This window comes from Aphelocoma coerulescens, chromosome 21 (assembly GCF_041296385.1).
Source record: "Aphelocoma coerulescens isolate FSJ_1873_10779 chromosome 21, UR_Acoe_1.0, whole genome shotgun sequence".
Lineage (NCBI taxonomy): Eukaryota > Metazoa > Chordata > Aves > Passeriformes > Corvidae > Aphelocoma > Aphelocoma coerulescens.
In genome coordinates, this window is record NC_091034.1 from 5,262,557 (window position 1) to 5,288,735 (window position 26,179).

Consider the following 26,179-nt stretch of genomic DNA (forward strand, 5'->3'; position numbering starts at 1 on the left):
CGATCGACGCTGTCGGCGCTCGGCTGGGGCGGCCCGAGCGTGGTTGTGCGCAGGCGCACGGCGCGCTCTCCCTTTCTGCCCCGCGCGGAGCCGCCATGGCGCCCGCGGTGAGTGAGCGCGAGACCGGCACCGGCCGCGGCCCCCCCGAGCCTTCCCCCGCCGCCACCGGGGCACCCCCGCCCCGCCCCGAGCCCCCGGCACCCCCCGCGGCCCCGCCGCCTGCCCGAGCCACGCCGCCTGCCCCCGCCCGCTCTTCTCCGCGTGCGGCCGGGCCCAGCCCGCGCCTTCCCGGGGCCCCGCGCGACGCCCGCCGCCCATGCGGGTCGTGGAGGCGGGCGGCGGGCGAGCCCCATCCCCACCGCGCTGTCCCCGAACCCGATCCGTGCCTGGGCCCTTCCCCTGTCCGCCCGCCCGGAGCTCGGCCCGGCCCCTCCCCGCTACCCGGGGTCGGTCCCTCACAGCGCTCCCCCTCCCTTTCTCTCTCATTCTCTCTCACTCTCCCTCACTCTCTTTCCCACTACAGCAGAAAAAGCCCGCGGCGAAAGGTGGCAAGAAGAAGAAGCAGGTTCTGAAGTTCACGCTGGACTGCACGCACCCCGTTGAGGATGGCATCATGGACGCCGCCAACTTCGTGAGTGCGGGGCCCCCGGGGAGCCGCGATGGCTCCGCCGCCTCTGGGGGCCTTCCCAGGGTGATGCTCCGCTCCCGGCGGCCTCACACATCCCCGGCTATCCCCTGGCCCTGCCCTGCGCCCCTGACGCCGTCCCGTGGGCAGAGGAGCAGGGAGTGCTGAGGCTGGGCATGAGGCTGGATTTGGGACACTTCGTGGTTAAAGCACGAGGGTTGTCCCTGTCCATGGACAGTTTTCCTGTCCATCTCTGCTCGGTGAGTTCCCATCATGCCAGGGATGTTGCGAGGCCAGGGATGCTGCAGTTTGAGATCATGAACTATGGCTGTCCAAACCACATTCCAGCGTGGGCCTGGGTGAGGATGGGGCTGAGGGGAGCTCAGAGGAACCTGACCCCACTGTCCTGGCTGTTTCCTTGGAGGGTTGGGAACATCCCCACCATGCCAGTCTGATATCTTCAGGCCTGAGCACCTCACCCAGGTGTGGCTTTGATGGGGTGGCTTAGCCTGGCCTGAGGAAGGGGCTCTCCCCTGCTCTCCTGGGCTATGGGGGCACTGTTGTCTCTTCCCCAGCTCCAAAGCACTAGGCACAAGCCAGCTGGGGGGCTGTGTCCAGCAGGAGCTGTGGCACCAGCTCACAGCTGTGTTCCTCTTGCAGGAGCAGTTCCTGCAGGAACGGATCAAGGTGAATGGCAAAGCAGGAAACCTGGGTGGGGGCGTGGTGACCATCGAGAGGAGCAAGAGCAAGATCACGGTCACGTCAGAGGTGCCGTTCTCCAAGAGGTGAGGTGGGGCAGGCCCGTGTACTGCTGGGGCCAGTTGGTCAGTGTGGCCACAGATGGCTTTTGGCAGGAGATGATCAGTGTGCACTGAGAGGGGACTAGCAGGGAAGAGATGTCTCAGTGTAGAAGTTGTGCTGGGATTTGTGCTACCTGGCACTCGCTGAGTGGCTGCTCTCCCCAAATGATGTATGACAGAGGAATGTGTTTGATATTCCAGCTGGGAAGGCTGCTGGGCTGGGCAGTGGGGGGAGCTGCAGCCAAAAAGTGCTCAGTGGAGAATTTAGAGGTGTCTGCAGCTGAGGTCTCTTGGATTGTTCCCCCCATCTTGTGGGGCTCCGGTCCTCTGCCACCTTCTCCTGGCTACCTGTCTTTGGGCTGGCATTGGCAAAATGTGGTTGTGCCAGGGTGTCCCAGATTGTTCCCCTCGTCCCGTGGTGCTCTGGCCCTTTGCCCACTTGTCCTGGCTGCATGTCCTGGGGACCAGCATCGGCAGACTGGGGTTGTGCCATGGCAGAGGTGGCTCAGGGGCTGGCTGGGCGTGCAGAGCCGTGGGAAGAGCAGAGCTGTGTGGGCGGTGGGCGTGCCCTGCCCTGTGAGCACCCTTCTTTCTCCCAACGCTGTTGCTCCACGTCGGTGCCGCACCTGGCACATCCCAGCAGTGGGTATTCACCATCCCAGTGCACATTCCCTGTGGGGTGGGTACAAGGCACCGGGGTCGCAGCCTTGTTGGGGTGGGAATGATCTCCCAGGATCCCTGTCATGGCATTGTGATGCAATTCCCCTGGTTGCAGTGTTTCCTGGCAGGAGCTTTGCCAGGAGGTGGCCGGTGGGATGTGTTGGTCCTTCTGGAGGTGGGAGCACACGGAAATAAGGATTAATAGCCAAAATGCTGCCTGGGGAGCTGGCAGGGGGCAGAGGGGCACCACTGTCAGCCATGGTTCTCCCACAGGTACCTCAAGTACCTGACCAAGAAGTACCTGAAGAAGAACAACCTGCGGGACTGGCTGCGCGTGGTGGCCAACAGCAAGGAGAGCTACGAGCTGCGCTACTTCCAGATCAACCAGGATGAAGAGGAGGAGGAAGAGGAGGATTGAGCCCCACCGCCGCTGACGGCCATTTTGTACAGTTTCGCTTTTCTGGAATAAACAGCGGCAGAGTTGTTCATAGCCCGTGCTCGGTGGCGGCTGCGGCCCCGGGGGGCGGTTTGGGGGGATTTGGGGGTTTTCGGGGAGCGGCGGGCGGGGGGCGTGGCCGGGGCGTGGCCCGGGCCGCGGGGGGCGTGGCCGGGGGCGTGTCCCCCGCAGGGGGCGGGGCCGGCGCTCGCCATCTTGGCGCGGAGCGGCCGCGCCCGGCTCGGCCCCGGCGCTCGGCCCGGGGCGGGCGCTGCCCCGCCCGGCATGCGGGGCCCGGCGGCCGCCCGGGAGCTGCTGGACGACGCGGACAACGAGGAGGACGTGTCGGGTAGGCGGCGGCGGGCGGGAGGCACGGGCGGGGCAGTGGCATCGCTCCCCGGCTCGGTCCGGCCGTGCCGCGGGCGATCCGCGCTCCCCGGACCGGCGGGGGCTGTGCCGGGTCCTCCCCAGTAGGTGGTTTCCCCCCGAGCGATGCCTGGGGCCCGGCTGGGCCCCCGGGCTGGGCTTGATGCAGCGATGCCCGCCCTGCCAGACCTAAACCAGCACAGTGTGAGTCAGAGAATCATGGAATCACAGGGTGATTTTGGTTGGGAGGGATCTTAAAGACCATCCAGTTCCACCCCACTGCAATGGGCAGGGACACCCTTCCCTAGAGCAGGTTGCTTCAAGCCCCATCCAGCCTGATCTTGAACACTTCCAGGGATGGAGCATCCACAGCTTCTCTGGACAGCCTGTGCCAGGGTCTCACAAAAGTCGAGTGAGCAATATGTCCTGATGGCTCCGAGGTGGTGCTGTATGAGCTCAGAAATTAAAAATAAAGACACAGGCCCAAAGCCGTGTGGAGACTGGCTGGGCTGCTGGGATGCACTGGGTTTGGGGAGATAATGACAGGAAGGGGAGGTGGGTGCTAGCATCAGTGCTTCTGCCCAGGGCCGGGTCCCTGAGCTGGTGTGAGCAGCCCAGAACAACCTGGGAGCTGTGGCACCCTGGCACCCATTTTCCACATGGATCCTTCCTCTCCTCCACTCACTGCGGTTTTGTGAGCCCTGCCTGGGGATCGGAAAGGTAAAAGCCAAGTGCTCCCCCAGTGTCTGCAGGCCCAGGTTAGCAGGAGCAGCAGCACACAGGGTGTGCCTGTCTCCCGAGAGCGCAGTGTGGGCTGACCACACCTCCGTGCTGGGTGTGAGTGGCAGGAGGATCTGGGCATGGGAAGAGCTGGGGCTGGTGCTGCTGGGCAGGACCCTCGAGGGGCACCAGTGGGGCAGCTGCCAGTGTGAGGGTCTGCAGGAGAGGCCACAGAGCTCCACGTCTCGTGGCCTGAAGCTGCTGCTCAGGTGTGTTCCTCTGATGGTGAGCACAGTGTCCCGTGCCTGTGCAGTCTGCCCACGTGAGCTGTCCCTTTTGTCCCCAGAAGAAGATGATGGGGTGCTGGAAGGATTGGATGAGTTTTTTGCAGAAGACCAAGTCGTGGTACCGAAAAAGAAGAAATCCAAGAAGCTGAAAGATGGCAAGGCTGCCAAAATCAAGAGGAGGAAGAAGGAGGTAACACTGCATTTTCTCACACTAGGCTGGGGCTCCTCAGCTGTGGGGCAGAGGCAGCAGCTCAGAGTGCTGCTGGCAAGCACCTCTTGGGTCTCTGTGGATGGAAAGAAGGGTCATTATCAGGGGTTTCCCTCACTGTGCAGGTACTCTCCCAGCCCTGGGAGATGACCCAGCACCAGGGCATGGTGCCTCTTGCCCAGCTTAACTGCTCGGGGGTGGCAGTGGTCTCTGGGGAAGAGCTGGGGAGAAAAGGGACCTCCATGCCTCCTGGCAGTGATGCAGGCACCTGCCCCACAGGAGCAGCTCGGCTCTCATGGGTACGTTGGTACCTGCAGCGGTACTGTCCAGCCCCTTGTGTTGAGTTCCTCCTGCCCATACCACAGTTCAGCATCCAAGGGACAGCAGTAAAGCTTGCTGATGTGTGTTGCACCAACATGGCATCTGGGGCTCATGTTTGCAAGGAAGGAGACGCAAACCACAATGTTGGGACATGAGTGGGGCAGAGCTTGGAGGTTTCTGTGGATACTGGTATTGACCACACTCATTCCAGGTGTTTGCAAGTGAGATAGTCCAGGGGCCTCTAGGGCTTGGCACGTGGAAGGACTCTTGGGCCTTCTGTAGGAAAACAAAGGTGAGGATTTGTGCCCTCGAGGGTCAGGCCCTGAGGCTGCACTGGAGATGTGCTGCTGGGTGGAGAAGGCTGACTGGCACTGCTCCCAGAGCCGTGTTGTGCCACACGGGCTCTGCCTCTCACTGTCCGGTGCCCAGACAGTGCTGGATGTGAGGACAGGAGCAGACATCTTGTGTGCTGGCCCTTTCCCTGCCTAAATGCAGACAGGCTGCTGGGAAGAAAGGGCGAGTAGTGACGGTTCCTCAGCCCCCCACTTCCCCTGCTGTGGCTGGGGAGAAGTCGCTCATCCAGCACAACTGGGCATGTCCTCCTCTTGCCAAGGCGGGGCTGGGTGTTGCTGATCTCCCCAAGAGAGCTGTAAACAGATCTGCTGGATGAGGTATCGCATTGAAGTGCATGTGGTATGGGTAGGAGTATGATGAACTGCTGGTTTAAAGGCAGGTGATTCCATCCTGCACTGCCTCTTGCAGAAGTCATGGCCCTGAGGAAGCTTGTTTCCATCGTGGCCATGGTGATGTTCTCTTTCTGCAGCTACCACACAAAGCTGGCTGGGGCCCTCTGCTCCCTCTACTTCTCCCATCGTTAGGCACAGTTTTTTCCCTTTACTGTTTTCTGAGAGGGGGAAAATAAAAATAAAACACAACTCCAAGGTATTTTCACCTCTGCCCCTTTGCTGTCACTGCTGACCTGCCTGAGCCCTGCAGCTGTGTGTGCAGCTTGTGCTGAGCTTTGCTGCTGCTGCGCTGGGGGTGGGGAGGAAATAACAGGCTGAGAGCACTCCTGTTTATTAATTAATGCCTCGTGTGGGCAGCTCTAACCAACCTCGGTTCCACCTGTGGCAGACTGTCCTCTCATCTGTCAAATCCAGGGAGAAGCTGGTGCTGGAGCTGTTGGCACGAAGCAGCACCTAGGCTGCCCTTGGGGTCAGAGGGTAAAAGATAGAGGACCTTGAATGGGGCTTCCTTTTCCTGAACTTCTCAAGAGTTTTGGGGGCAGATGAGCCTTCCCCCTGCTAGAAGCGGGTGGGAGTGACGTGCAAGCCTTGGTGTGAGGCCAGTGCCTGTGCCCGCGGCAGTCGCCGGGCGCTATGGGGGCGCGGGGCAGGAGCGGTGCCACGCCGCACTGCCGCGGGAATTCGCCGGCTCCAGCCGCAGTGGAGCTCGCGGCGCCGCAGGAATCGGTGCTGCAACCCCCCGCAAAAAAAATCCGCGCGGAACAGCCGGGCTGTGGTTGGAACCTCAGCGCAGGCAGATGAAGGTCCTTGGCAGGGAAGGCAGCGGAGAGGGAGATTCAACCTGTACTGCAGCAGTTCCCATGGAAACCAATTATCCTGTGCCCAATTCCAGCTGTTCCTAACCCCGCTGAAGGAGAGGCGCGGGCTGCTCCGAGCCGGGAGGGACCGGCCGGCCGCGATGGCCGCCGAGCCCCGGCAGCCCTGGGGATCAGCGCCCGGGGCCGGGGCGGCGGCTCCGGGCAGGAGGGGCCGGGGGCAGGAGGGGCGGAGGGAACCGGAATCGGGCCCGGGAGGGGCTGGCGGGGCCGGGCGCTGTCCGCTGTGCTGGCAGGGGTCGGTCCCTCCCGCCGAGCTCGCGTGCTCCTCGGTGTTCCCGAGGGATGGGATGGCAGCTAGAGGGACCTGGACAAGCGCGAGGAGGGGAACCTCATGCGGTTCAACAGAACCAAGTGCAGGTGCTGCACCTGGATCGCGGCAACCCCCGGTATCAATCCAGGCTGGGGATGAGCAGATCGAGAGCAGACCTGCTGAAAGGACTTGGGGGTGCTGGTTGGTGAGAGGCTGGACATGCCCTGGCCATGTGTGTTGGCAGCCCGGGAAGTGACCTGAGTGCGCTGCCCAGCAGGCAGCCACATTCCCTGGGATGGTAATTCTGTTACCGTCAGTGTTGTGGTCAGGATCTCTCCCAGAAATAAACAGAAATACCCCCTGAGCAGTCCCAGCTCTTCCAGCACAGTATAGCCATTGGAGCCTGCTCCTTTCTGAATGTCAGGAAGCAGAGTGCATCCATCTGCTGGAGATGGGAGGTTTCATGTGGCAGGGAGGGTTTGTGGGAGGAGAGCAAAGTGGGGGCAGGCTTGTTCTTCACTGCCCCTTCCTGTTTTAGGGGAGCAATGATGAAATGTCAGAAAATGAAGAGGAGATCGAGGAGAAATCAGAAAGTGAAGGGAGTGACTATTCTCCCAACAAAAAGAAGAAGAAAAAACTGAAAGACAAGAAGGAGAAAAAGCCAAAACGGAAGAAGAAGGATGAAGAGGAGGATGACAATGAGGATGGAAGTCTAAAGGTACAAATTACTCCTTTACTCCGAGCTGGTGCTAGTGCCTGAAGCCAGGCTTGGACAAGAGGAATTGGGAGTTTCATGAGAAGCTTGCCCTGGGTTTGGCAAGGATGAGATTGCAGGTGAATGACTGGGAGAGGAGAAGTTGTGTTTCCTTGGTGCTTATCTCGTGTGCAGGGAGAAATTGAGTCTCTTGGAGCTGTGAAACCTGCCAAGGCCTTGTATAGTGCTACATGGTGGGGAGCATTTGCATGGTGCCGCGTTAATTTGTTTCTTGGGACTGCATGAAGCATTAGTTTGTTAAGCACTTGCATGTGGTGTTCCATAAATCCCAGAAACAAATCCCTGCGTATCACTGACTAGGGAGATATGGAACATGTGAGAGACCCAGCCTTGTGCTGCTCATCTGCAGAGCCGTGGCTGTTTGCGTTAATGATGACTCTCTGAATCTCCAGGAGCCCAAGAGCTCAGCCCAGCTCATGGAAGAATGGGGCCTCGATGACGTAGATTACGTTTTCTCAGAAGAGGATTATCATACTCTGACGAATTACAAGGCTTTCAGCCAGTTCCTCAGGTAGGGGACTGTGGACCTGGTGGTTGAGGTTTGGGCATTGCTCAGTCAGCAGATGAAGTTGCGAAGTCAATTCTGCATCTCCAGCTCCTTGTTGCTTCTTCCTCCCAACTCAGTCCTCAGAACTCCATTTACTTGCAGGATTGACTGGAAACAGCTGAAGCATTTGTCTCTCCTGCTCTTCAAAGCCCCATATTTTGTGTGTGCTTATTTGAAAAGTTTGATGAGAAAAACAGAGTGTTAATGAATTTCTGCTTGTACCATGAGCCTTTCAGAGCACAGCAGGTATTTCAGGGAAGGGCGGTCTCTGAGGAGGTTTAGGTGTGCCCCCCCTTGCATATGTTTGCTTAAGGAAGCTCTGGTTTCTGCTGTCTCCCCATGAAACTCCTGCTGGGAGGCAATGCTGCCACGTCTCTTGGGCTGAAACACCAGCAAGGGAGGGTAGGAGAAGACACACAACACAACGCTGCTGTTAACACGTGGTTCTCCCTCTCCCCTGCCCTGCAGGCCTCTGATTGCCAAGAAGAACCCCAAGATCCCCATGTCCAAGATGATGACGGTGCTCGGTGCCAAGTGGCGAGAGTTCAGTGCCAACAACCCCTTCAAGGGCAGCTCGGCGGCGGCGGCTGCGGCAGCTGTGGCTGCAGCCGTGGAGACTGTCACCATCGCCCCGGCGCTCCCCGCCAGCCCCCAGCACTCTGCCCTGCCCACCGTCGTCAGAAAGGCCAAGACCAAGGAGGGGAAGGGTGGGTGCCACTTTTGGGGGGCTGCTCTTGCCAGCAATGTGCGGCTGCTGCTCTGCCAGCAGAGCAAACTTCAGCAAACTGGGGGGAAAAGGGGGTGCCAGAGGGGTGTCTGCAGCTCCCGTTGCCCTTGCAGAGGTCCTTGAGAGGCATGTGGTTCATGAACCATGGTAGATTGAGCCTCTGGGTCTGCTGGATGCTTGGCAGTTTGTGGCAATTAATTCAGCTGAGCAGTAGTGGGAAAGGGAGCGATCTCCCTTTGTGCCATGTTCTGCCTTGGGAAGTTGCGGTTTCGCTGTGCTGGGGGGTGATTTGGGTGGCGATTGTTTGTAGAGTACCAAACAAGTTTTCAATTTGTCCAGGTCCAGGTGTGCGGAAGAAAATCAAGGGCTCCAAAGACGGGAAGAAAAAAGGGAAGGGGAAAAAGATGGCAGGCTTGAAATTCCGGTTTGGAGGAATCCCCAGCAAAAGGAAAAAGGGCTCCTCTGTAAGTTTGCGGGGCTTTGGGTCTGGGAAGGAAGTGCTGGGATAAGCCCTTGTTGGGGATGGCACAGCCACCCTGTGTCGGGGGTGTCACAGCCTCATTTGTGCCCCTCTGTGGGGCACCAGGCCCTGATCAGCACGTTCACTTGCAGCCGTGTCCAGGCTCAGATTTGTGAGACTCGTGTCTGGCCACAATTTTTGCTAAAATCACGTGACCCTGTTTACTTTCAGCAGTGCGGGTGGTAATGCCATCATTTCAGATTTCATTTGCAAAGGAATTCTTCAGGGCTTGCACTGCAGCTGAACCGTGCATCACAGAGAATTCTGGGATGCTCTAATTGCATTAGCAGGGCCTGCCCATGGCAGCTGGAGTCCCGTGGCATCGCCTGGGATGCTGGAGCTGCCCAGCCAGAACACACCGAGCTCTTCTCAGCGCACCAGTATGGGGCGTGTTTCAAGGAATTAACAGCATTTTAAAGAATAATTTCCTTACATAACTAGTGGTTGAGGGTGGGGCTCTTCTAGGTGGTGATAATATTGGTCAAACCCCCTTAGTTCACTGTGTTGCAGCTCCTGCTCTAGTTTCCATAACACAACGTGTTTGCAAGCACCTCTCTGTGTTGAAGGCTGAAGTGCAGGAGCCACTCGTTGCTGCAGGTTTTCAATCACGTATCACAAAAAATTCATCCCGTGCTCTAGATCCACACATTCACCTTCCAGAGAGTCACAAAGAGCTCGGGCTGCCTCCTGCAGCTGGAGCCTGAGCACCTGGTTAGGAGTGTGGAGGCTGGGGATTTGCATGCTTGAGTCTCCTGAATAAGAATTCAGATGTATTATTTTGTTTTGACTCCATGGAATGCTGGGCCTGTTTGACTCCTTTCACGTTTTGGGAATGCCAAGTACGAAGGCCTGCACGCATGGATGCAGGAGGGCTGGCAGAGCTGAAATGGGTGTCGAGAGAGAGGGAGCAAAGCTCTGCCAAGTACTGGAAAAAGGGCCCTTTGGATGCACTGGGTGGGAGTATAGGGTTGTTCCTATCCAGGAGAACACAGTAACAGCAGTGGAATGACAGCTGGGATGCCAGCACTTGGACTGGGTGTGCTTTGCTTTTTCCCTCTGCAGAGCGAAGAGGAGGAACGGGAAGAATCCGACTTCGACAGCGCCAGCATCAACAGCTCCTCCATGCGCTCTGAGTGCTCGGCTGGCCTGGGGAAGAGAGGGAAGAAGAGGAAAAAGAAAAAGAGGAGTAGGCCATCCTTTGTACTCAGTTCCTATTCTGTTTGGATTTGCCTGTTCAGATGGTGCTTCCCTGGCCCGTGCAGCTCTGGGCTGTGTCTGGCACTGGTTTGGTGGGACAGGATGTGCCTGTGCCTGTCTGTGTGAGTGGCATGTGAGGTGCTCTCTTGGTGTCCAGGCCCTGCTGCTGGTGCACTTGTGCCTGCAAGGAAGTTACAGAATTTGTGGGGTTTCCAGGGAAGTGATTTTCTGAGGAACAGCCCCTGGAGAGATGTGGCTTGTGGCAAGCTCCCAGCAGAGCAGGGCAGGCTGTGGGTGAGACCGTGTGAAGATGGGGATGTTTTGTCTGGGTGAGGTGTGCAGTCAGGCAGAGGCAGGTGGCAGAGCTGTGGTAGTGATGCAGGGACAGGGAGGCATGTGAACTATGGTGGAAAGGATCTGTCAGGATCTGCCAGCGGCTGTGTGACCACATTTGTGTGCGTGTCCCTTCATCCCTTCTCGGGTGGATGCTGTACCATGGCACCTCTGTCCTCGTGCTGCTCTGGAAAGCAGCCCCCTGTGCTGAGCACGTTGCCTTTCTGTCTTGTGTCCTTGTTTGGGATGAGATGTTTCAGATCCAGGAGCATCCTTTGGCTTCCTAGCTTTTCTGATGGATTTTTGCTTCCAAGAAATGGAAGGGTGGCTTCTGGGCTGGGGTTGAGAGTTAGGGTGTGACACTGACCAGCCTCCCCATTGGTCAGTGAGGCTGGGCTGGCCGGCTGGCCCCATGTCTTGTGTGTGAAGGGCACTGCTTGTGGCTTGTTGCCCTTGTGAGGACCCTGGTGCTGGAGGTAGGCAGCTCCTGCTGCGTGCTGGAGGTCGGAGGAAGGTCGGAGTTCCGTGTCAGGAGTTTGTGGCAGAGCTGGGAATTGAGATGAACCATTCCGGCACTTGCAAGGCCTTGTTCCTCTCCTCCTTGTCCCATCCATGCTGTATTGAGAGTGCTCCTGCCTCTGTGCCAGGAGCCCTGAGGAAGAGCAGAGTAGTCCTAGGAGAGGAGTCCTGTCCTTGGCCGTGTCACCCTTGCATGGTGCGTTTGCAGCTGATGCTGGTGCCTGGGGAGGTTTCTCTGACCGGCCTCCCTTGCAACCTCTCCAGGTTCTGGCATTCTCCATTGAGAGCCTGAAGGAACCAAAGGATGATACAGTGTGGAGAGAGAAAGAGAGACAGAGGTGAGATGATGCTGTGTGCAAAGGTGAACTGTGGTGCTGAGGGACAGAGAGGTAGTGGGAATTAACAGAAGGGGTCTGAGGTGAAACGCTGTCCTTATTTCCTTAACTGTACGGTAGAGGAGCAAGTGTCGCATTCCCTCCGGGAGAGCCAGCTGCTCTGCCACCCCTCTGACTGTCACCTGTCCCTTGCTTGCAGGTGAAGAGGGAGACGGGTACGAGACGGACCACCAGGACTACTGTGAGGTGTGCCAGCAGGGCGGGGAGATCATCCTGTGCGACACCTGCCCCCGCGCCTACCACCTGGTCTGCCTGGACCCCGAGCTGGAGAAGGCCCCTGAGGGCAAGTGGAGCTGCCCCCACTGTGTGAGTGGGGTCGGGGCCCCGTGGGAGTGGGTGGCCTGATGGTGGAAACTCTCGGTGTTACACTGGCTGTACTTCTCCAGGAGAAGGAGGGCATCCAGTGGGAGCCAAAGGAGGAGGAGGAGGAGGAAGAGGATGGTGGCGAGGAGGAGGAGGATGACCACATGGAGTTCTGCCGGGTCTGTAAGGACGGAGGGGAGCTGCTGTGCTGCGACACCTGCCCATCCTCCTACCACCTCCACTGCCTGAACCCGCCGCTGCCAGAGATCCCAAACGGTGAATGGCTCTGCCCACGCTGTACAGTGAGTGTTACTAGCATTCCCATTCCTTGCTCCGTCCCTGCTCCCACACCTGCCTGGCCTGCCAGTGGCTCTTGTGGCTGCTGCTGCCCCTCACAGCCTTGCCCCAGGGTTGGCCTCCTGCCCTCTGTTCCAAACCCCTCCCTGAGGAGTGTCGCTGACAGGTGCTTGTGCCTGAGGTCCCAGGGAAGGCTCTGCTGCCACTATGGTCTCCCTGTGGGTATTGCTGGCTGGCAGCTTCCCGGCCTGGTTCCTGATGGGACCTCAAGCCTTATTTGATATGTGGCCTAAGGAGAAGGGCCTTTTCTACCTGCTGGCAAGACCTGTCCCCATGGGGGATGCAGAAGTGTCACAGCACCCTGTGCTGGCTGCCGTCTACTTGGCATTGAGGGGCCCCTTCTGCCCCCCAGTTCCCTGCTCTAGCTCCCCTGGTCCCTGATAGGGTCTCACCTTAAACTCGGTACTCTTGCCTGTTTGCTTCTGTATCCCCAGTGCCCTCCCTTGAAGGGCAAAGTCCAACGCATCCTGCACTGGGCCTGGAAGGAGCCACCGGCCGCCCCGCTCCCACCCGTGCTGCCCGCCACGGACCCGGAGCTGGCTCTGCCCCCGCCCAAGGTGCTGGAGGGGATCCCGGAGCGCGAGTTCTTTGTGAAGTGGGCAGGCCTCTCCTACTGGCACTGCTCCTGGGTCAAGGAGCTGCAGGTGAGCCCACGTGGCATCGGTGTAGAGCCCCTGCCTGGCCCTCTGCCCCACCGCCCACGGGCTGAGCGTGGCTCCCTCCTGCTGCAGCTGGAACTGTACCACACCGTGATGTACCGCAACTACCAACGGAAGAATGACATGGATGAGCCACCAGCCTTCGACTACGGCTCTGGGGACGAGGACAGCCAGAGGGAGAAGCGGAAGAACAAGGACCCCCAGTATGCCAAGATGGAGGAGCGGTTCTACCGCTATGGCATCAAGCCTGAGTGGATGATGATCCACCGCATCCTGAACCACAGGTGAGGAGCCTGTGAGCCAGCCTTCTGCAGGGCCAAAACCTTGGGCTGGTGGAATTTCAGCCTCCGGCTTGTACTGAGGTCTCTGTTGCCTTGGAGGTTTGCTCCAGGGGCGAAGCTGAGGCTGGAAGGGGATCCATGCTGCCTTGTTTTCATTTCTGCTATGTTGCACATTAAAAATAGAGTTATAGCCAATTTTCTCAAAGGTAGATGCACAATGTTGTTCCACTCTTCCCAGTCATACTGTTTGGGTCCTGTTAGAGCCTAATTATGCCCTAAATTCTGATGCTGATGGGGACAGTGCTGAGGGGAAGAGTTGGAGCATGTGGCCAACTCCCTTACAGAACCTTTACACTGACATTTCTTTGCTGTGGAAGAAATTCCCTGTGAATGAAATGTGCTGCGCAGATGGGCTGCGCATTGAGTGGCTGGAGACATGTTTTTGTTGAATTTCTTCATTTCAAGTGGCAGCTTGCTTGAAGTATCAAGCAGTAGCAGCAGCTCTGCTTGAAGGCTGCATGGCAGGAAAGAACTAAAGCTGCCTGTCTGATTTTCGTGTGAGCTTTAGCTTGTCCACTAACAAGGCAGCAGGTTTCCCTGTAGGCACATAGTCAGACTTGGAAGTGGGTTTATTCTGAGTGTAGTGTAAGCAGAACTTCCTAGAGCGGTGAATGCTGCAGGCGAGAGGGGAAGTACTGGTATCCATCCAGGCCTAGTGAAACAGGGAAATGAGGTTGTCCAGTGGAATGGAAAAGCAGCCTGTAAAGATTAATGGTTTGGCACACTCACAGATGAATAGGCATTTCTGCTGGAAGTGTCGATACTTCATGTTTTCTACCTCAGCTTGGATGCCCTGGCCTGTAGGTGAAAGCAGAGGATGAAGCATCCAGCTCTGTGGAAGCAGGTCATGGTGAGCTGCTCCTGGGGGCCAGTGTGGCATTCACTGATCAGCTTTCTGTGCCCTGCGTTACAGCTTTGATAAAAAGGGAGACATCCATTACCTGATCAAGTGGAAGGACCTGCCCTATGACCAGTGCACCTGGGAGATCGATGACATAGACATCCCCTACTACGAGAACCTCAAACTCCTCTACTGGAACCACAGGTGTGAGCCCATGGGCAGTGAAGCTGGGGGAGCTGGGCAGAGCCAGGGCAGCCTGCGTGGTGGGTGTTTGGGACGAGGGGGACACAGAGGTGCCCCCCTTTTTGAACACACTGGCACTGCTCGCAGTGACTTCTCTTCAAAGAGCAGTGGCCCAGCACTGAGGAAGGCTGGCCCTCCTGATGTGCCATTTCAGGGCTGCTGGGCAATCCCACCTGCTCTTTTCGAGCCTGTGCTCCCCTTCCCTTGTGTCTGCACTGCTGTGACATTCATGGTCTCCATGGCCCTGCTGCCTGTCTGCTTTGGGGGAACACCACAGTGCTCTGAGTTTGCTGTTCTTCATTCTGGAGACTGTTGTGTGGACTGTTGGGAGGGGAAAATCAATGCCCTGTGAATGCCCGTGCTAACTGGGCCAGAAGAGCTCCTGTGGGGAGAGGGGCAGTGGAGTGTGGGAGGTGTTTCTGTCTCTCGGCTCAGAGCTGAGAGAACAGTGACCTCCTGCCCTCCCTGACGTGTGCTGGCTGTCCCAGGGAGCTGATGCTGGGGGAGGACACACGCCCTCTGAAGAAGCTGAACAAGAAAGGGAAAAAGCTGAAAGAGGAGAAGCTGGAAAAGCCTCCAGAAACACCTCTTGTGGATGTGAGTGAGAGTGGTGGGGACAGTATGGCAGCATGGCAACCCAGAGCGAGGGTGGGCTGTCTGTGCCCTTGTCCTGTGATGTTTTCCTCCTCTGGTTCCTTTGGGGACCCAGTTTGTTTTCACTGAAAATTCTGGGGTGGAGTTGCTGTGAGGAGCCCGTGGGGCTGGGCTGTGCCAGGGACCGTGTCTGTGTCTCCTTTGGAGCTGTTGGATATTACAAAGCTAAAGAGGGATGTGCTTGGGTGCAGGGGAAGGAGGGGCAGGTGGTTCTCAGTGCTCTGTGCCGTGGCTCTCCTTTCAGCCTACGGTGAAGTTTGACAAGCAGCCGTGGTACATCGATGCCACGGGAGGCACGCTGCACCCTTACCAGCTGGAAGGGCTGAACTGGCTGAGGTTCTCCTGGGCACAAGGGACAGATACAATCCTGGCTGATGAGATGGGGCTGGGGAAGACGGTGCAGACCATTGTGTTCTTGTACTCTCTGTACAAGGAGGTGAGTGGAGCGCCTGGCAGTCCCCGAGGTGGCTGAGAGCTGCTGGGCAGAGGGAGAGCAGCCTGGGCTCTGTCTCCTTGAGCAGGGCCACTCGAAAGGGCCGTACCTAGTCAGTGCCCCCCTCTCCACCATCATCAACTGGGAGCGTGAGTTTGAGATGTGGGCACCTGATTTCTACGTCGTGACCTACACGGGGGACAAGGAGAGCCGGTCGGTGATCCGGGAAAATGAGTTTTCTTTTGAAGACAACGCCATACGGAGCGGGAAGAAAGTCTTCCGGATGAAGGTGGGAGCTGAGTCTGTGCCTGCCCCATTGCTTTATCTGTCAGTAAGAAGGGGAGAGGAGAATTTGACCTGGAGAGGGAGGCTGGTTAGGTCCCTGCTCAGCTGTGTCCCACAGAGGGAAGCTGGCATTGTTTACAAACGCATGAGATTGGTGATGAGCTTTACAGATTTCTGCCAGAGCTTTCTAATTTCTGTAGTCTCCTGCTTGGTTCTTGTGTTTGGGTGTTCTGTTGGTGTGACTTGGCCCCGCTGTGGGCTCTGTGCCAGACAGTGCAGCCCCTCTCACCTTGGGTCATGTGCAGCAGCAGTGAAGGTGGAGGCTGTCCTGTTCCCTGCTCTCTTATCCCAGCTTTTCCCTCCCTCTGCTCCTCCAGAAGGAAGCCCAGATCAAGTTCCATGTCTTGCTCACGTCGTATGAGCTGATCACCATTGACCAGGCTGTGCTGGGCTCCATAGAGTGGGCCTGTCTGGTGGTGGATGAAGCACACAGGCTGAAGAACAACCAGTCCAAAGTAGGTGGCAGGCATTTGTGAGTGATTTTTTTTTTTCTCTCTTTAACATTCTCTGGCATTAAAAGCCCTTCAACAGCAGGAGAGGCAGACAGTCCTTGGACAGGCTGTCATGGAAGGGAATTGATCCCTCTCCTTCCTCTCCCCTTTACCTGAGGCTCAATGCAGCCTCCAGCCCCTGGGACATTCACACTGTTCCTGGTGCAGGAGGAGGCAAGTGGTGTGACCCAGGGACACCCAGGATTGCTGCCTGTGCTCAGTGGAAGTGGCTGGGAGCAGGACATGCTGCACCCTGTTCTGCATGCCCAGCGTGGGGGTCACTGCTCAGTCTCCATGTGCACCCTGCAGAGTCCCACAGTGACACGTTGGTTCCTTGCAGTCCTTGTCACCCAAATTCATTTCTTTTCCAGTTCTTTAGAGTACTGAATAGCTACAAGATCGATTACAAGCTGCTTCTCACAGGGACTCCGCTCCAGAACAACTTGGAAGAGCTCTTCCACCTGCTCAATTTCCTGACTCCAGAGAGGTTTAAGTAAGTTGCACTTACCTGGGCCATCGGGGTGGCTCCTCGCTCTGGCTTTGGTGCAGGCACATGAGCATTATCTCCTCATGTGCCTCGAGAGCTCTGCCCTGGTTTTTAAGTCATAAAGCAGCAGATCCCTTCGCTCTCACGTGCCCCTGTCGCTCAGTGCCATGGGGGTCTGGCTGCTTCCACAGCAACCTGGAGGGGTTCCTGGAGGAGTTTGCAGACATCTCAAAGGAGGACCAGATCAAAAAGCTCCATGACCTGCTGGGTCCCCACATGCTGCGGCGGCTCAAGGCCGATGTGTTCAAGAACATGCCGGCCAAGACGGAGCTGATCGTGCGAGTGGAGCTGAGCCAGATGCAGAAGTGAGTGACTCCAGTGCATTCCCCAGGGGTGTCTGGCTTCCCCGGACGTGGTGAGGTGTTAGTGGGGATTGAGGGGTCAGAGGCACCCTGCTGGCTTGGGGCCTGCTGCAGGAAGAGTGGGAGTGCTTTGTGTCTCACCAAGGAGTGTGTTCCACGTGGTTAAACGGGGCTCTGTGCAGTCCTGGGGACATCACAGGCTGGCAGTGTGGCTCTGCTGGTTCTGGGGGCACAGAGAAAACACTGGGGCTGAACCCCCTTCTCCCATTCCCGGCACCAGGACATGGCCTGTGCTGCTCGTGTGCCTGGGTCAGCCTGGAGTGTCGCTGCTGCCCCAGCTCTGGTTGTGCCAGGCTGACCTGTTCAGCTTCAGCAGCATCTCCTGCAGCTCAGGGCACCTGCAGGAAGGGCCTGTTGCTTCTTCCCGGTGTGGTGGGCAGGAGGCCTTGGCTGGCACCCAGCAGAGGTGCGTGGTGGAGGTGCTGTGCCCCCCACTCCATCCCACTGGTAGGGCTGTGATTCCCCCAGAGCACCTAGCCCTGGGTGCTGAATTGCTTTTAAAACCCTCCAAATGTCCCTTTTGCATCTCCAGTGACGCTAGGGGGGTTTAATTCAGTGCCCTTCTGTTTGTGCCAGTCCCACACCTGCCCCAGCTGGCACGGTGTCTGTCCCATCCCCTCTCCTGCAGGAAGTACTACAAATTCATACTGACGAGGAACTTCGAAGCCCTGAATTCGAAAGGTGGTGGGAACCAGGTCTCACTGCTCAACATCATGATGGACCTGAAGAAGTGCTGCAATCACCCATACCTGTTCCCTGTGGCAGCTGTGGTACGTCCCCTGCCTTTGCACCCCGGAACATGTCTCAGGGTGTTGGGTGGTGGCTGCTTCCATGACCCTGCTTTGATTAACGCTGTGGGTTTCCATGAGAGCGGTTTCATACAAGGGCTTTGTTTTGGAAATGCAAGTGAAGTTCTCCATGAGGTTAACACGGGTTGTCCTTGTGGGCACTGACCATGCTGCCTTCACAGGAGGCCCCAGTGCTGCCCAATGGATCTTATGACGGGAATTCTTTGGTCAAATCTTCTGGGAAACTGATGCTGCTCCAAAAGATGCTGAAGAAGTTACGGGATGGGGGTCACAGAGTTCTGATCTTCTCACAGGTGAGGGCAGGGAGAGATAATAATAAATACATTTTTTAAAGGAATTTTTTAAAATTATGTATGGGAAATTTGTGCTGGGAACAGACAGAGATAGGTGGAATAGCTGGTGACAGCTTCTCCACCAGGCAGCCATGGCAGTAACGGTGGAAGGGCCGTGTCCCAGCTCGCTCCCGAAGGAGTGCCTGTCGTGTTTAAGAGCTCTGTTAGCTGGCGATAGAAAGGAGACAACAGTCACGAGGCTTCTCTTTGGGGAGGGACAGTCAGACACGATTCCTTCCTGCTGGCAGAGTTGCCTGTAGAAGACAAGATGCGAGGGTTGCTCCTCTGGCAGCTGCCTGTTGGCTGTGCTTGCTTTGCTGACCATGCTGTGCCACCACCACCGTGGCTGCAGGCAAGGACCATGCCAGGGCAGGGCAGGTCCCCAGGGGAGACAGGGGGGTTTGGCCATGCAGACTCTCTCATGCCAGGGTTGCCTTGTCCTGTAGATGACAAAGATGCTGGATTTGCTGGAGGATTTCCTGGAGTATGAAGGCTACAAGTACGAGCGGATCGATGGGGGCATCACCGGCGGCCTGCGCCAGGAGGCCATCGACAGGTTCAATGGTACTTGCCTTCCTGCCTTTCTGAGGGGTGGGCATGGGGGGGATGGCAGTGTGTGGCCAGCAGCAGGTTGTCTGCCAGTGGCCAGAGCTTGTGGCACACTCACGGGTTTCCTGGGCACGGTGGGGGCTGCTCGTATCGTGCTGTTAAGCCCTTGAGTTGGTTCCCACAAGGAGCCCTGAGTGTGCCAGCAGCTGTTCAGCTGGAGGGGCTCCTGCCTTTCCCTTCAAGACTTCAGCAGATGACAGAGCTTCCCCTTTGCTCTGGAGCTGGGTTCTGCAGTACTTGGTTCCCAGGGAGCGATGTGTTTTCACTCCTTGCCACCCCTGCCTCTTGCTTGTCAGCTTCGAGTGCCATTCTGTCCCTCCAAAACGGTGCTGCTCCTCTCTGTGAGCCGTGCTCCTTTCTGTCTCACCTGTTCCCACCTCTGGGTTTGTCATTCTCAGCTCCTGGGGCTCAGCAGTTCTGCTTCCTCCTCTCCACCCGCGCCGGTGGTCTGGGCATAAACCTTGCTACGGCCGACACTGTCATTATTTATGATTCTGACTGGAATCCCCACAATGACATCCAGGTTTCTGACTTTCCCTTTTCCTTCCTGTGTAGTAAGTACCTCTCTGGCTCTGCCCTCTCTTTGCACACCCTTACTGGGATTTCAGTATCTTCTCTGGAGAGCTGCTGACACTTTCTGCTGTGTTTGTGGGTGTTTCTGCTCAGCAGCCCCCTTCCTGCACCCTGTGGCCTCACCCCGGCCTCTCTGCAGTCTAGGGGAGACCTGACACATAAAACTGGCTCTCCCTGTGACATTCTCATTTCTTCCTCATACTTGTCCTCAAATGGGTGCCCCTCATGCAGCTTGGAGGGTGAGAAGCATGGCCCTCTTGTCCAGCTGGCACGGTGCCACCCTCGCCAGCTCCATCCTCTGCCCACAGGCGTTCAGCAGAGCTCACCGCATCGGGCAGAACAAGAAGGTGATGATTTACCGCTTCGTGACCAGGGCCTCTGTGGAGGAGCGCATCACCCAGGTGGCCAAAAGGAAGATGATGCTCACCCACCTGGTGGTCCGCCCGGGGCTCGGCTCCAAGTCGGGCTCCATGACCAAGCAAGAGCTGGACGACATCCTCAAGTTTGGGACAGAAGAACTCTTCAAGGATGATGTGGAGGGTGAGGTGGGAATGCTCTGTGTGAGGCAGGGCCCTCTCTGATCTGCTGGGGCTCACTCTCCTCTCCCTGCGCCACAGGCATGGTGTCTCAGGGACAGCGGATTGCCGTGCCGGATGCTGTTACCCCTTTCTCGGACACGCTCTCAACAAAAGGGGGTGCAGCAACTCCTGGCATGAAAAAAAAGCATGGTGGCACCCCACCAGGTGTGTAACCCTTCCTTGCTGGGATGACTCATCCCCCTCCCTGTCCCCTCACCTCACCTGAGCTTGCCTGGCTCAGGAGTGGACTGTCCAGCACCCTGATCTGCGCTGCCATTCCCCTCGCTTTGGTCTCCAGGTGACAATAAGGATGTGGATGACAGCAGTGTGATCCACTACGACGATGCTGCCATCTCTAAGCTTTTGGACCGAAACCAGGATGCGACTGATGACACGGAGCTGCAGAACATGAATGAGTATCTCAGCTCCTTTAAAGTGGCTCAGTATGTTGTGAGAGAAGAGGATGGTGTGGTAATGTGATCAGTATCATGTCTTACAATCACCCCCTTGTACATCCCTCCGTGTTCCCTCTGCTGCCTCTCCTGTCCCTGTGAGTGCTCGGCACGGGGCAGGACCCTCCCTGCTCTCTCTCTGTGACTGCTCGAGCCCCTTGTCTCTGGCTCTGCAGGAGGAGGTGGAACGTGAGATCATCAAGCAAGAGGAGAATGTGGACCCTGACTACTGGGAGAAGCTGCTGCGGCACCACTACGAGCAGCAGCAGGAAGATCTGGCCAGGAACCTGGGGAAAGGGAAGAGAATCCGCAAGCAGGTCAACTACAATGACACATCACAGGAGGACCAAGGTATGGCCACAGATGCTTGGCTCCTGGCCAGGCTCATGGGACAGAGCTGTCACTTGGTGTCTCTCTGCAGCTGGTAGATTGCCTGGATCTGTACTTCCCAGATTCCTAAACTTTCCAATGTAGAAATTTTCAAAGATTTTTTTCTTTTCCTTTGTTGGTCTGTAAACTCTGGTTTTGCTGGAAGAATCTAGGAAAGAGATGTCTGTGGGCAAAATACTTCAAATTGGGTTTTTGCTGCATAACAGAATGCTAATTCTGTAAAACCTGAGGACATGATTTCCTGTTGCTCTGTCCCCCTCTCCTGCTGTCTGGCAGTGAATGCGTGTCATACCCACAAGCAGGCTCTGACCTGTCTAGCACATCCCTCCCAGGCAGGGTCTTCTAACCTGGCCTCTCTTGTGCTCTGCAGAGTGGCAGGACGAGCTCTCTGACAACCAGTCAGAGTATTCCATTGGCTCTGAGGATGAGGATGAAGACTTTGAAGAGAGGCCAGAAGGCCAGAGTGAGTTGATGTGTTTGATACTCCCTGGGATTTGGAAGCATCAGGAATGTCAGGGTTGGAGGGACTGGTGTGCCCAGGGCCTCTGTTGAGGGGACTGTGTCCCTGCTTTCTATCAGGTGAGGAGCTTTCCAGGGCAGGGAAGGCAGCCAGCTTCTTCCTTGGCCTCTGCAGGACTGTGGTCTGGTCCACCACGAGGACCAGGCCTGGTCCCCCCCTGGGAAGGGCAGAGGAGTGTCCTCGCCTGGGGAGTGTCTGGAAGGGACCCTGCAGCCTGGGCAGATGGCTCTGGCAGGTTCTGCTCCCGTCGGGAGGGAGGGCAGGAAGCCTGAGGCACATGAGGTGTCTTTCCTTGCTGCCTGGCCCTTCCATCACTGAGGCTGCTTGGCTGTAGGTGGCAGAAGACAATCCCGGAGACAGCTGAAGACTGACAGAGACAAACCTCTCCCTCCTTTGCTGGCAAGAGTTGGGGGGAACATTGAGGTGAGCCTCAGCCTCAGCCAGAGCATGGCCAATGCTGTCCTGCCCGGGCTGCGGGATCTGTGCTGAATCACTGGGACCTTAGTCCTGGTCCAGCAATGCCTGTCACAGCTGTGAGGCTCCAGGATGCCACATGCTGCTGAGGCCACTCTGTGATCCCAGTGATAACCTTCGCTTCCTGCAGGTTCTGGGCTTCAACGCCCGGCAGCGCAAGGCGTTCCTGAATGCCATCATGCGCTGGGGAATGCCGCCCCAGGATGCCTTCAACTCCCACTGGCTGGTCCGGGATCTGCGAGGGAAGAGTGAGAAGGAGTTCAGGTACGGAGGTCCTGGCAGGCAGGCAAGGTGGGGAGCCTGCACCCCTTCACTGTGGGCTCTTTTTGGGGAGGCAGTGTCTGTTTCATCGAGATGGCGTCTCTTGTTCTCTTCCTGGGTGTGAGACTTCCCTCACCCATGGGTGACAGGGGACCATGTGCGTGCTGGGTTGAGCAGGGAGGCCGTGGGCCAGGACTGAGGTCTGGCTTCCCTGGCAGGGCGTACGTCTCTCTCTTCATGAGACACTTGTGTGAGCCCGGGGCAGATGGTGCCGAAACCTTTGCGGACGGCGTTCCCCGGGAAGGGCTGTCGCGCCAGCACGTGCTGACTCGCATCGGGGTCATGTCACTAGTAAGGAAGAAGGTGGGTGAGTAAGATTATGAATGGGCCATTTCAGGAATGTTCTGGAGACTTTTCCCAGTTGGGTGGGTGCAGCAGTCCTGCCACTTGGTCACTCTGTGGGTGAGCAGCCTGGACATGCCCACTCCATGGCAGCAGCTGGGAATGTCCCTGCTCTGTTTGACCTGATGATGTGTGTCTGTCCCAGGTCCAGGAGTTCGAGCATGTCAATGGGAAGTACAGCACCCCAGACCTGGTTCTTGAGGGCCCGGAGAGCAAGAGATCCAGCGAGGTTGTGTCTTCAGATCCCAACACGCCTGTCCCGGCCAGCCCAGCACACATGCACACGGGACCAGGGGCCCTTGCAGGTATCCAGGGGGTCGTGGCTGGGGTCTGGCTTGGGAGGGAGCTGGATGAAGACACTAGAAGGTTTTGCAGGTGCTTGGCCCATCTGGCCCTGTTCAACAACTTCTTGGCTTTGCTCTTCCTACAGACAAAATAGAAGCACAACTGGGGTTCCATGAGGAAAAGGAGCCGGTGGAGCAGAAGCCCAGAAAGGTGATTGACAGCCAGGTGAGGTGGCTTTGTTCAGCATCTCCTCCAGGAAGCTTCCCCTGGTCTGCCTGGGAACTTGGGGTGCTCCCTAGGGAAGGGAGGGCCGCTGATCTGGAATGGGTGCTTGGCATTTAGGTGCCTGCAAGTGCCGAGGTGGAGAGCGAAGAGCACCCGGAGAGCTGCGACAGCAAGGAGAGGCCAAGGGAAGAGAAGCAAGAGGATTGTGAAAAGGCTGAGCCTTCTTCTGAGCCCCTGGTGAAAGGTGAGGCTGTGGCTCTTCTCTGTGTCACTATGGGAAACCTGAATGTCACCAAGTCCTGCAGAAATTCGTGAAAAAACAGGTTGTAAATTGCATGAAATGGTGATCTTGGGGGGCATTCATTCCTCCAGATGTCTCAAGGAAGAGGGAAAACTAAATACATTTATTTGATAAAATGAAGAAGAATGTTCTGTTTGAAGTTTTTTAGCGCCTTGAACATACAAACAATACAGTTACTTTACCCTAAAAGGGAAAGTCTGTCTGGATAAGTAGGTTGTTCCCTGCAGAGCATTTTCCATGTCAAGCATTTCCTGTAGGCCTGTTCCCTCCTGCCAACGAGGGGATTCAAGAGCAAGAGAAGCCTTTGGAGAAGGCGGAGTTGAGCAGCAGCCCAGGGAAGGGGGAGGATAAAGAAGTCAAACCAGGTGAGGCATGAGGCTTTGGAGAGAGAAGAGTGGGAAGAATTCTGGGAATGAGGCTGGTGCCTGGCACAGTGACAGAGTGTGCCCACAGGATGGTGGCAGTGATGCCATCAGCAGCAGCACCGCTTGTGCTCAGGAGCTGTGAGTGGGAACAAGACCCTCTTGGGGTGGGCCCTGCCTGTGCTAACAGTGGGACCTGCTGGGAGGGGTTGGTGGCTTTTGCAGCAGTGGGGTAGGGGTGGCACCAGTGTGTCTGGCGGAGCACAATTAGACAGGGCCAATTCCTTGTGTTTGCCAAGCAGAGGATGGCAAGGAGGAGGAGAAGGAGCAAAATGATGCCCAGCAAAATGGTGACAAAGAGGAAGAGGAGGAAGGAAAGAAGGATGACAGAAACATGAACTTCAGATTCATGTTCAACATTGCCGATGGTGGCTTCACAGGTAAGAGAGAGAGATGAAGTGTTGGCCTCTCCTGCAAAGCTGCTGCAGAGGCTCTGAACCTGTCCAAGGAACATGACCCTTGTCATGGGCCATGGGTGGGCTGGTGCTTTGCTGACGGCAGCAGAGCTGGGTCTGTGCTGTGCCTGTGGCCCTGGGAGGTTCCATCGCTCACCCTGCCCGCATGCTGTGCGTTGACCTGCAGCCCAACTGCCTGATCAGGCTGTCTCCCTTCTGCTTCTGCTTCCACAGAGCTGCACACGCTGTGGCAGAACGAGGAGAGGGCTGCCATGTCCTCTGGCAAGATCTACGACATCTGGCACCGCCGACATGACTACTGGCTGTTGGCAGGAATTGTCACGTACCCTTTGACCCGGCAGAGCAGGAGGCAGCAAAGCGAGAGAGGCCTCTTTGGGGTGTGGGAGCTGGGCTGGCGCTGCAGTAATGAGCAGGGAGGGGGCTTGGGGCCACGGTGTCGCTGTGGGGTGGTGGGCAGGCTGTTGGCTGGCTGGTTCTGCCCTTGACACTTCCCCCACACCAGCCACGGCTATGCGCGCTGGCAGGACATCCAGAATGACCCACGCTACGTGATCCTCAACGAGCCCTTCAAGTCAGAGATACACAAGGGGAACTACCTCGAGATGAAGAACAAGTTCCTTGCCCGGCGGTTCAAGGTGAGTGGCAGGTGAGGGCTGGTGGGTCCTTACTGGTGGGAGGACCAGAGCGGTGCCCTGAAGCCTGGAGGGGGTTTGCCAGCGCCTTCTGTGAGTGACGTGGGGAGTGGACTTTGCGAGGGGCTCCGTGGTTTACTGGTTTATAGTGGGGCGGGGTCTGGTCCTGAGTCCTTCCCTTCCTGCACCTCCCAGTTGCTGGAGCAGGCCCTGGTGATCGAGGAGCAGCTGCGGAGGGCGGCGTACCTCAACATGACCCAAGACCCCAGTCACCCGGCCATGGCGCTGAACGCGCGGCTGGCAGAAGTGGAGTGCCTTGCCGAGAGCCACCAGCACCTCTCCAAAGAGTCCCTGGCTGGGAACAAGCCTGCCAACGCTGTCCTGCACAAGGGTTCGTGCCTGCAGGGCTGGGGAAGTCTGCCCTGAGGCTAGGAAGGGTTCCCCACCCTGACCTGGGGAGCCTGGCCTGGAGGTGTCCCCATTTTGTGTTCCCTCAAGCCAGGAGCTGCCTGCTCCTCTTAGCTTGCTGGGTCTGGCAGGCGTCCCCCCAAGTACCTCCTGCTTTACTTGCAGTGCTGAACCAGCTCGAGGAGCTGCTGAGTGACATGAAGGCTGATGTGACACGCTTGCCCTCTATGCTGTCCCGCATCCCGCCCGTGGCTGCCCGGCTGCAGATGTCAGAGCGGAGCATCCTCAGCCGCCTGGCCACCCGTGGAGGGGATCCAGCTGCCCAGGTCTGTGGGGGCAGGCAGAGAGCCCCTCACTGTGACGGTCATGGTCAGGTCAGGGCTGCAGGCCTATGTCTTTTCTCCCTCCTTGCCTCCCCAGGGCTCCTTTGGCTCCTCCCAGATCTTCAACAACAACTTTGGGCCAAATTTCCGTGGTCCTGGGCCAGGTGGGATTGTCAACTACAGCCAGATGCCTCTGGGACCCTATGTGACTGGTAGGTTGGGGTTTTGCTCTTGCAGAGAGAAATTCAGAGGGTGGATTTGGGTGGTCCAGGAGTGCTGCCAAAGGACAGTAGTGAGCAAGGTGTTTCCTCTGTCACCACAGATATTTAGCAGTTCCCACGATTTTCCCCTGCAGCTCCCACTCCTAGCCGAGGTAAGACTGTGCTTCCCGCTCTCTGTGCTCCGTTTGCTGGGGAACATGAAGGGGTGGGGGGCTAAATGGAGGCTCCATTTTGCACTGCCCCCCCAGTGCCAGTGTTTGGTTGTGGCCTCTGACTCGAGCAGCCGCAGTGGAGGTGGGAGCAGATCCTTCCTGCAGCCCTTCCCAGGTGCCCAAGCGGTTGGCATGTGGGGAGGGTCCAGATTTGGCTGATGGGTAGCCCTCCCCTCTTCTCCCGGCAGCCCTGGGGGACAGTCCCCTGTCCCTGGCCATGAGCCGCTGTCACCAGAGGTCGGTGGGGAAATTGTGCCAGTGTTGCCTGCGTGGAAGACAAGCTGCCGCCGGCGCTGCCGGGCTGTCCCGCTCCCGCTTCAAGTGTGCTTCGCCTGCTGCGGCCCCCGTGGGAGCGGTGGGGCCGGGGTTTTGTGTCCGTGTACATTTTTTGCACTTTCTTATTGAAGACTTGAAGAGTTTGGGCAAGGTGGGTGGAGGGGAGGGGGGG

At 57.5% G+C, this 26,179-nt stretch overlaps 2 protein-coding genes across 2 annotated transcripts; both read left to right on the top strand.

Moving 5' to 3' along the window:
* On the top strand, window positions 1-2,575 carry RPL22 (ribosomal protein L22). The gene is made up of 4 exons (XM_069034833.1): window positions 1-107; window positions 524-631; window positions 1,286-1,410; window positions 2,359-2,575. Exons 1-4 carry the CDS (start codon window positions 96-98, stop codon window positions 2,501-2,503), a joined length of 390 nt encoding a protein of 129 aa, XP_068890934.1. The 5' UTR covers window positions 1-95; the 3' UTR covers window positions 2,504-2,575.
* A 194-nt stretch (window positions 2,576-2,769) lies between these two features.
* On the top strand, window positions 2,770-26,170 carry CHD5 (chromodomain helicase DNA binding protein 5). The gene is made up of 42 exons (XM_069034877.1): window positions 2,770-2,870; window positions 3,954-4,084; window positions 6,836-7,015; window positions 7,465-7,583; window positions 8,088-8,326; window positions 8,686-8,810; window positions 9,929-10,052; window positions 11,450-11,616; window positions 11,697-11,915; window positions 12,405-12,614; window positions 12,702-12,913; window positions 13,884-14,015; window positions 14,543-14,651; window positions 14,953-15,144; window positions 15,230-15,430; window positions 15,804-15,941; window positions 16,349-16,470; window positions 16,656-16,829; window positions 17,515-17,656; window positions 17,857-17,988; window positions 18,474-18,591; window positions 19,035-19,159; window positions 19,518-19,749; window positions 19,827-19,952; window positions 20,086-20,258; window positions 20,416-20,590; window positions 21,000-21,092; window positions 21,484-21,572; window positions 21,754-21,887; window positions 22,103-22,247; window positions 22,432-22,591; window positions 22,717-22,796; window positions 22,914-23,040; window positions 23,355-23,462; window positions 23,762-23,899; window positions 24,149-24,257; window positions 24,438-24,570; window positions 24,763-24,958; window positions 25,141-25,301; window positions 25,396-25,510; window positions 25,621-25,671; window positions 25,920-26,170. The coding sequence occupies exons 1-41, from the start codon at window positions 2,807-2,809 to the stop codon at window positions 25,626-25,628; spliced, it is 5,877 nt and encodes a 1,958-aa protein (XP_068890978.1). The 5' UTR covers window positions 2,770-2,806; the 3' UTR covers window positions 25,629-25,671; window positions 25,920-26,170.
* The last annotated feature ends 9 nt before the right edge of the window (window positions 26,171-26,179 follow it).

Coding starts and splice junctions, on each gene's coding strand:
- CHD5 (XM_069034877.1), top strand. CDS start 2,807: ATGCGGGGCCCGGCGGCCGCCCGGGAGCTGCTGGACGACGCGGACAAC. Junction 8,811..9,928: donor AAAGGAAAAAGGGCTCCTCT/GTAAGTTTGCGG, acceptor TTCCCTCTGCAG/AGCGAAGAGGAGGAACGGGA. Junction 22,797..22,913: donor GAAAGGTGATTGACAGCCAG/GTGAGGTGGCTT, acceptor CTTGGCATTTAG/GTGCCTGCAAGTGCCGAGGT.
- RPL22 (XM_069034833.1), top strand. Junction 632..1,285: donor TCATGGACGCCGCCAACTTC/GTGAGTGCGGGG, acceptor TTCCTCTTGCAG/GAGCAGTTCCTGCAGGAACG. Junction 1,411..2,358: donor GAGGTGCCGTTCTCCAAGAG/GTGAGGTGGGGC, acceptor GTTCTCCCACAG/GTACCTCAAGTACCTGACCA.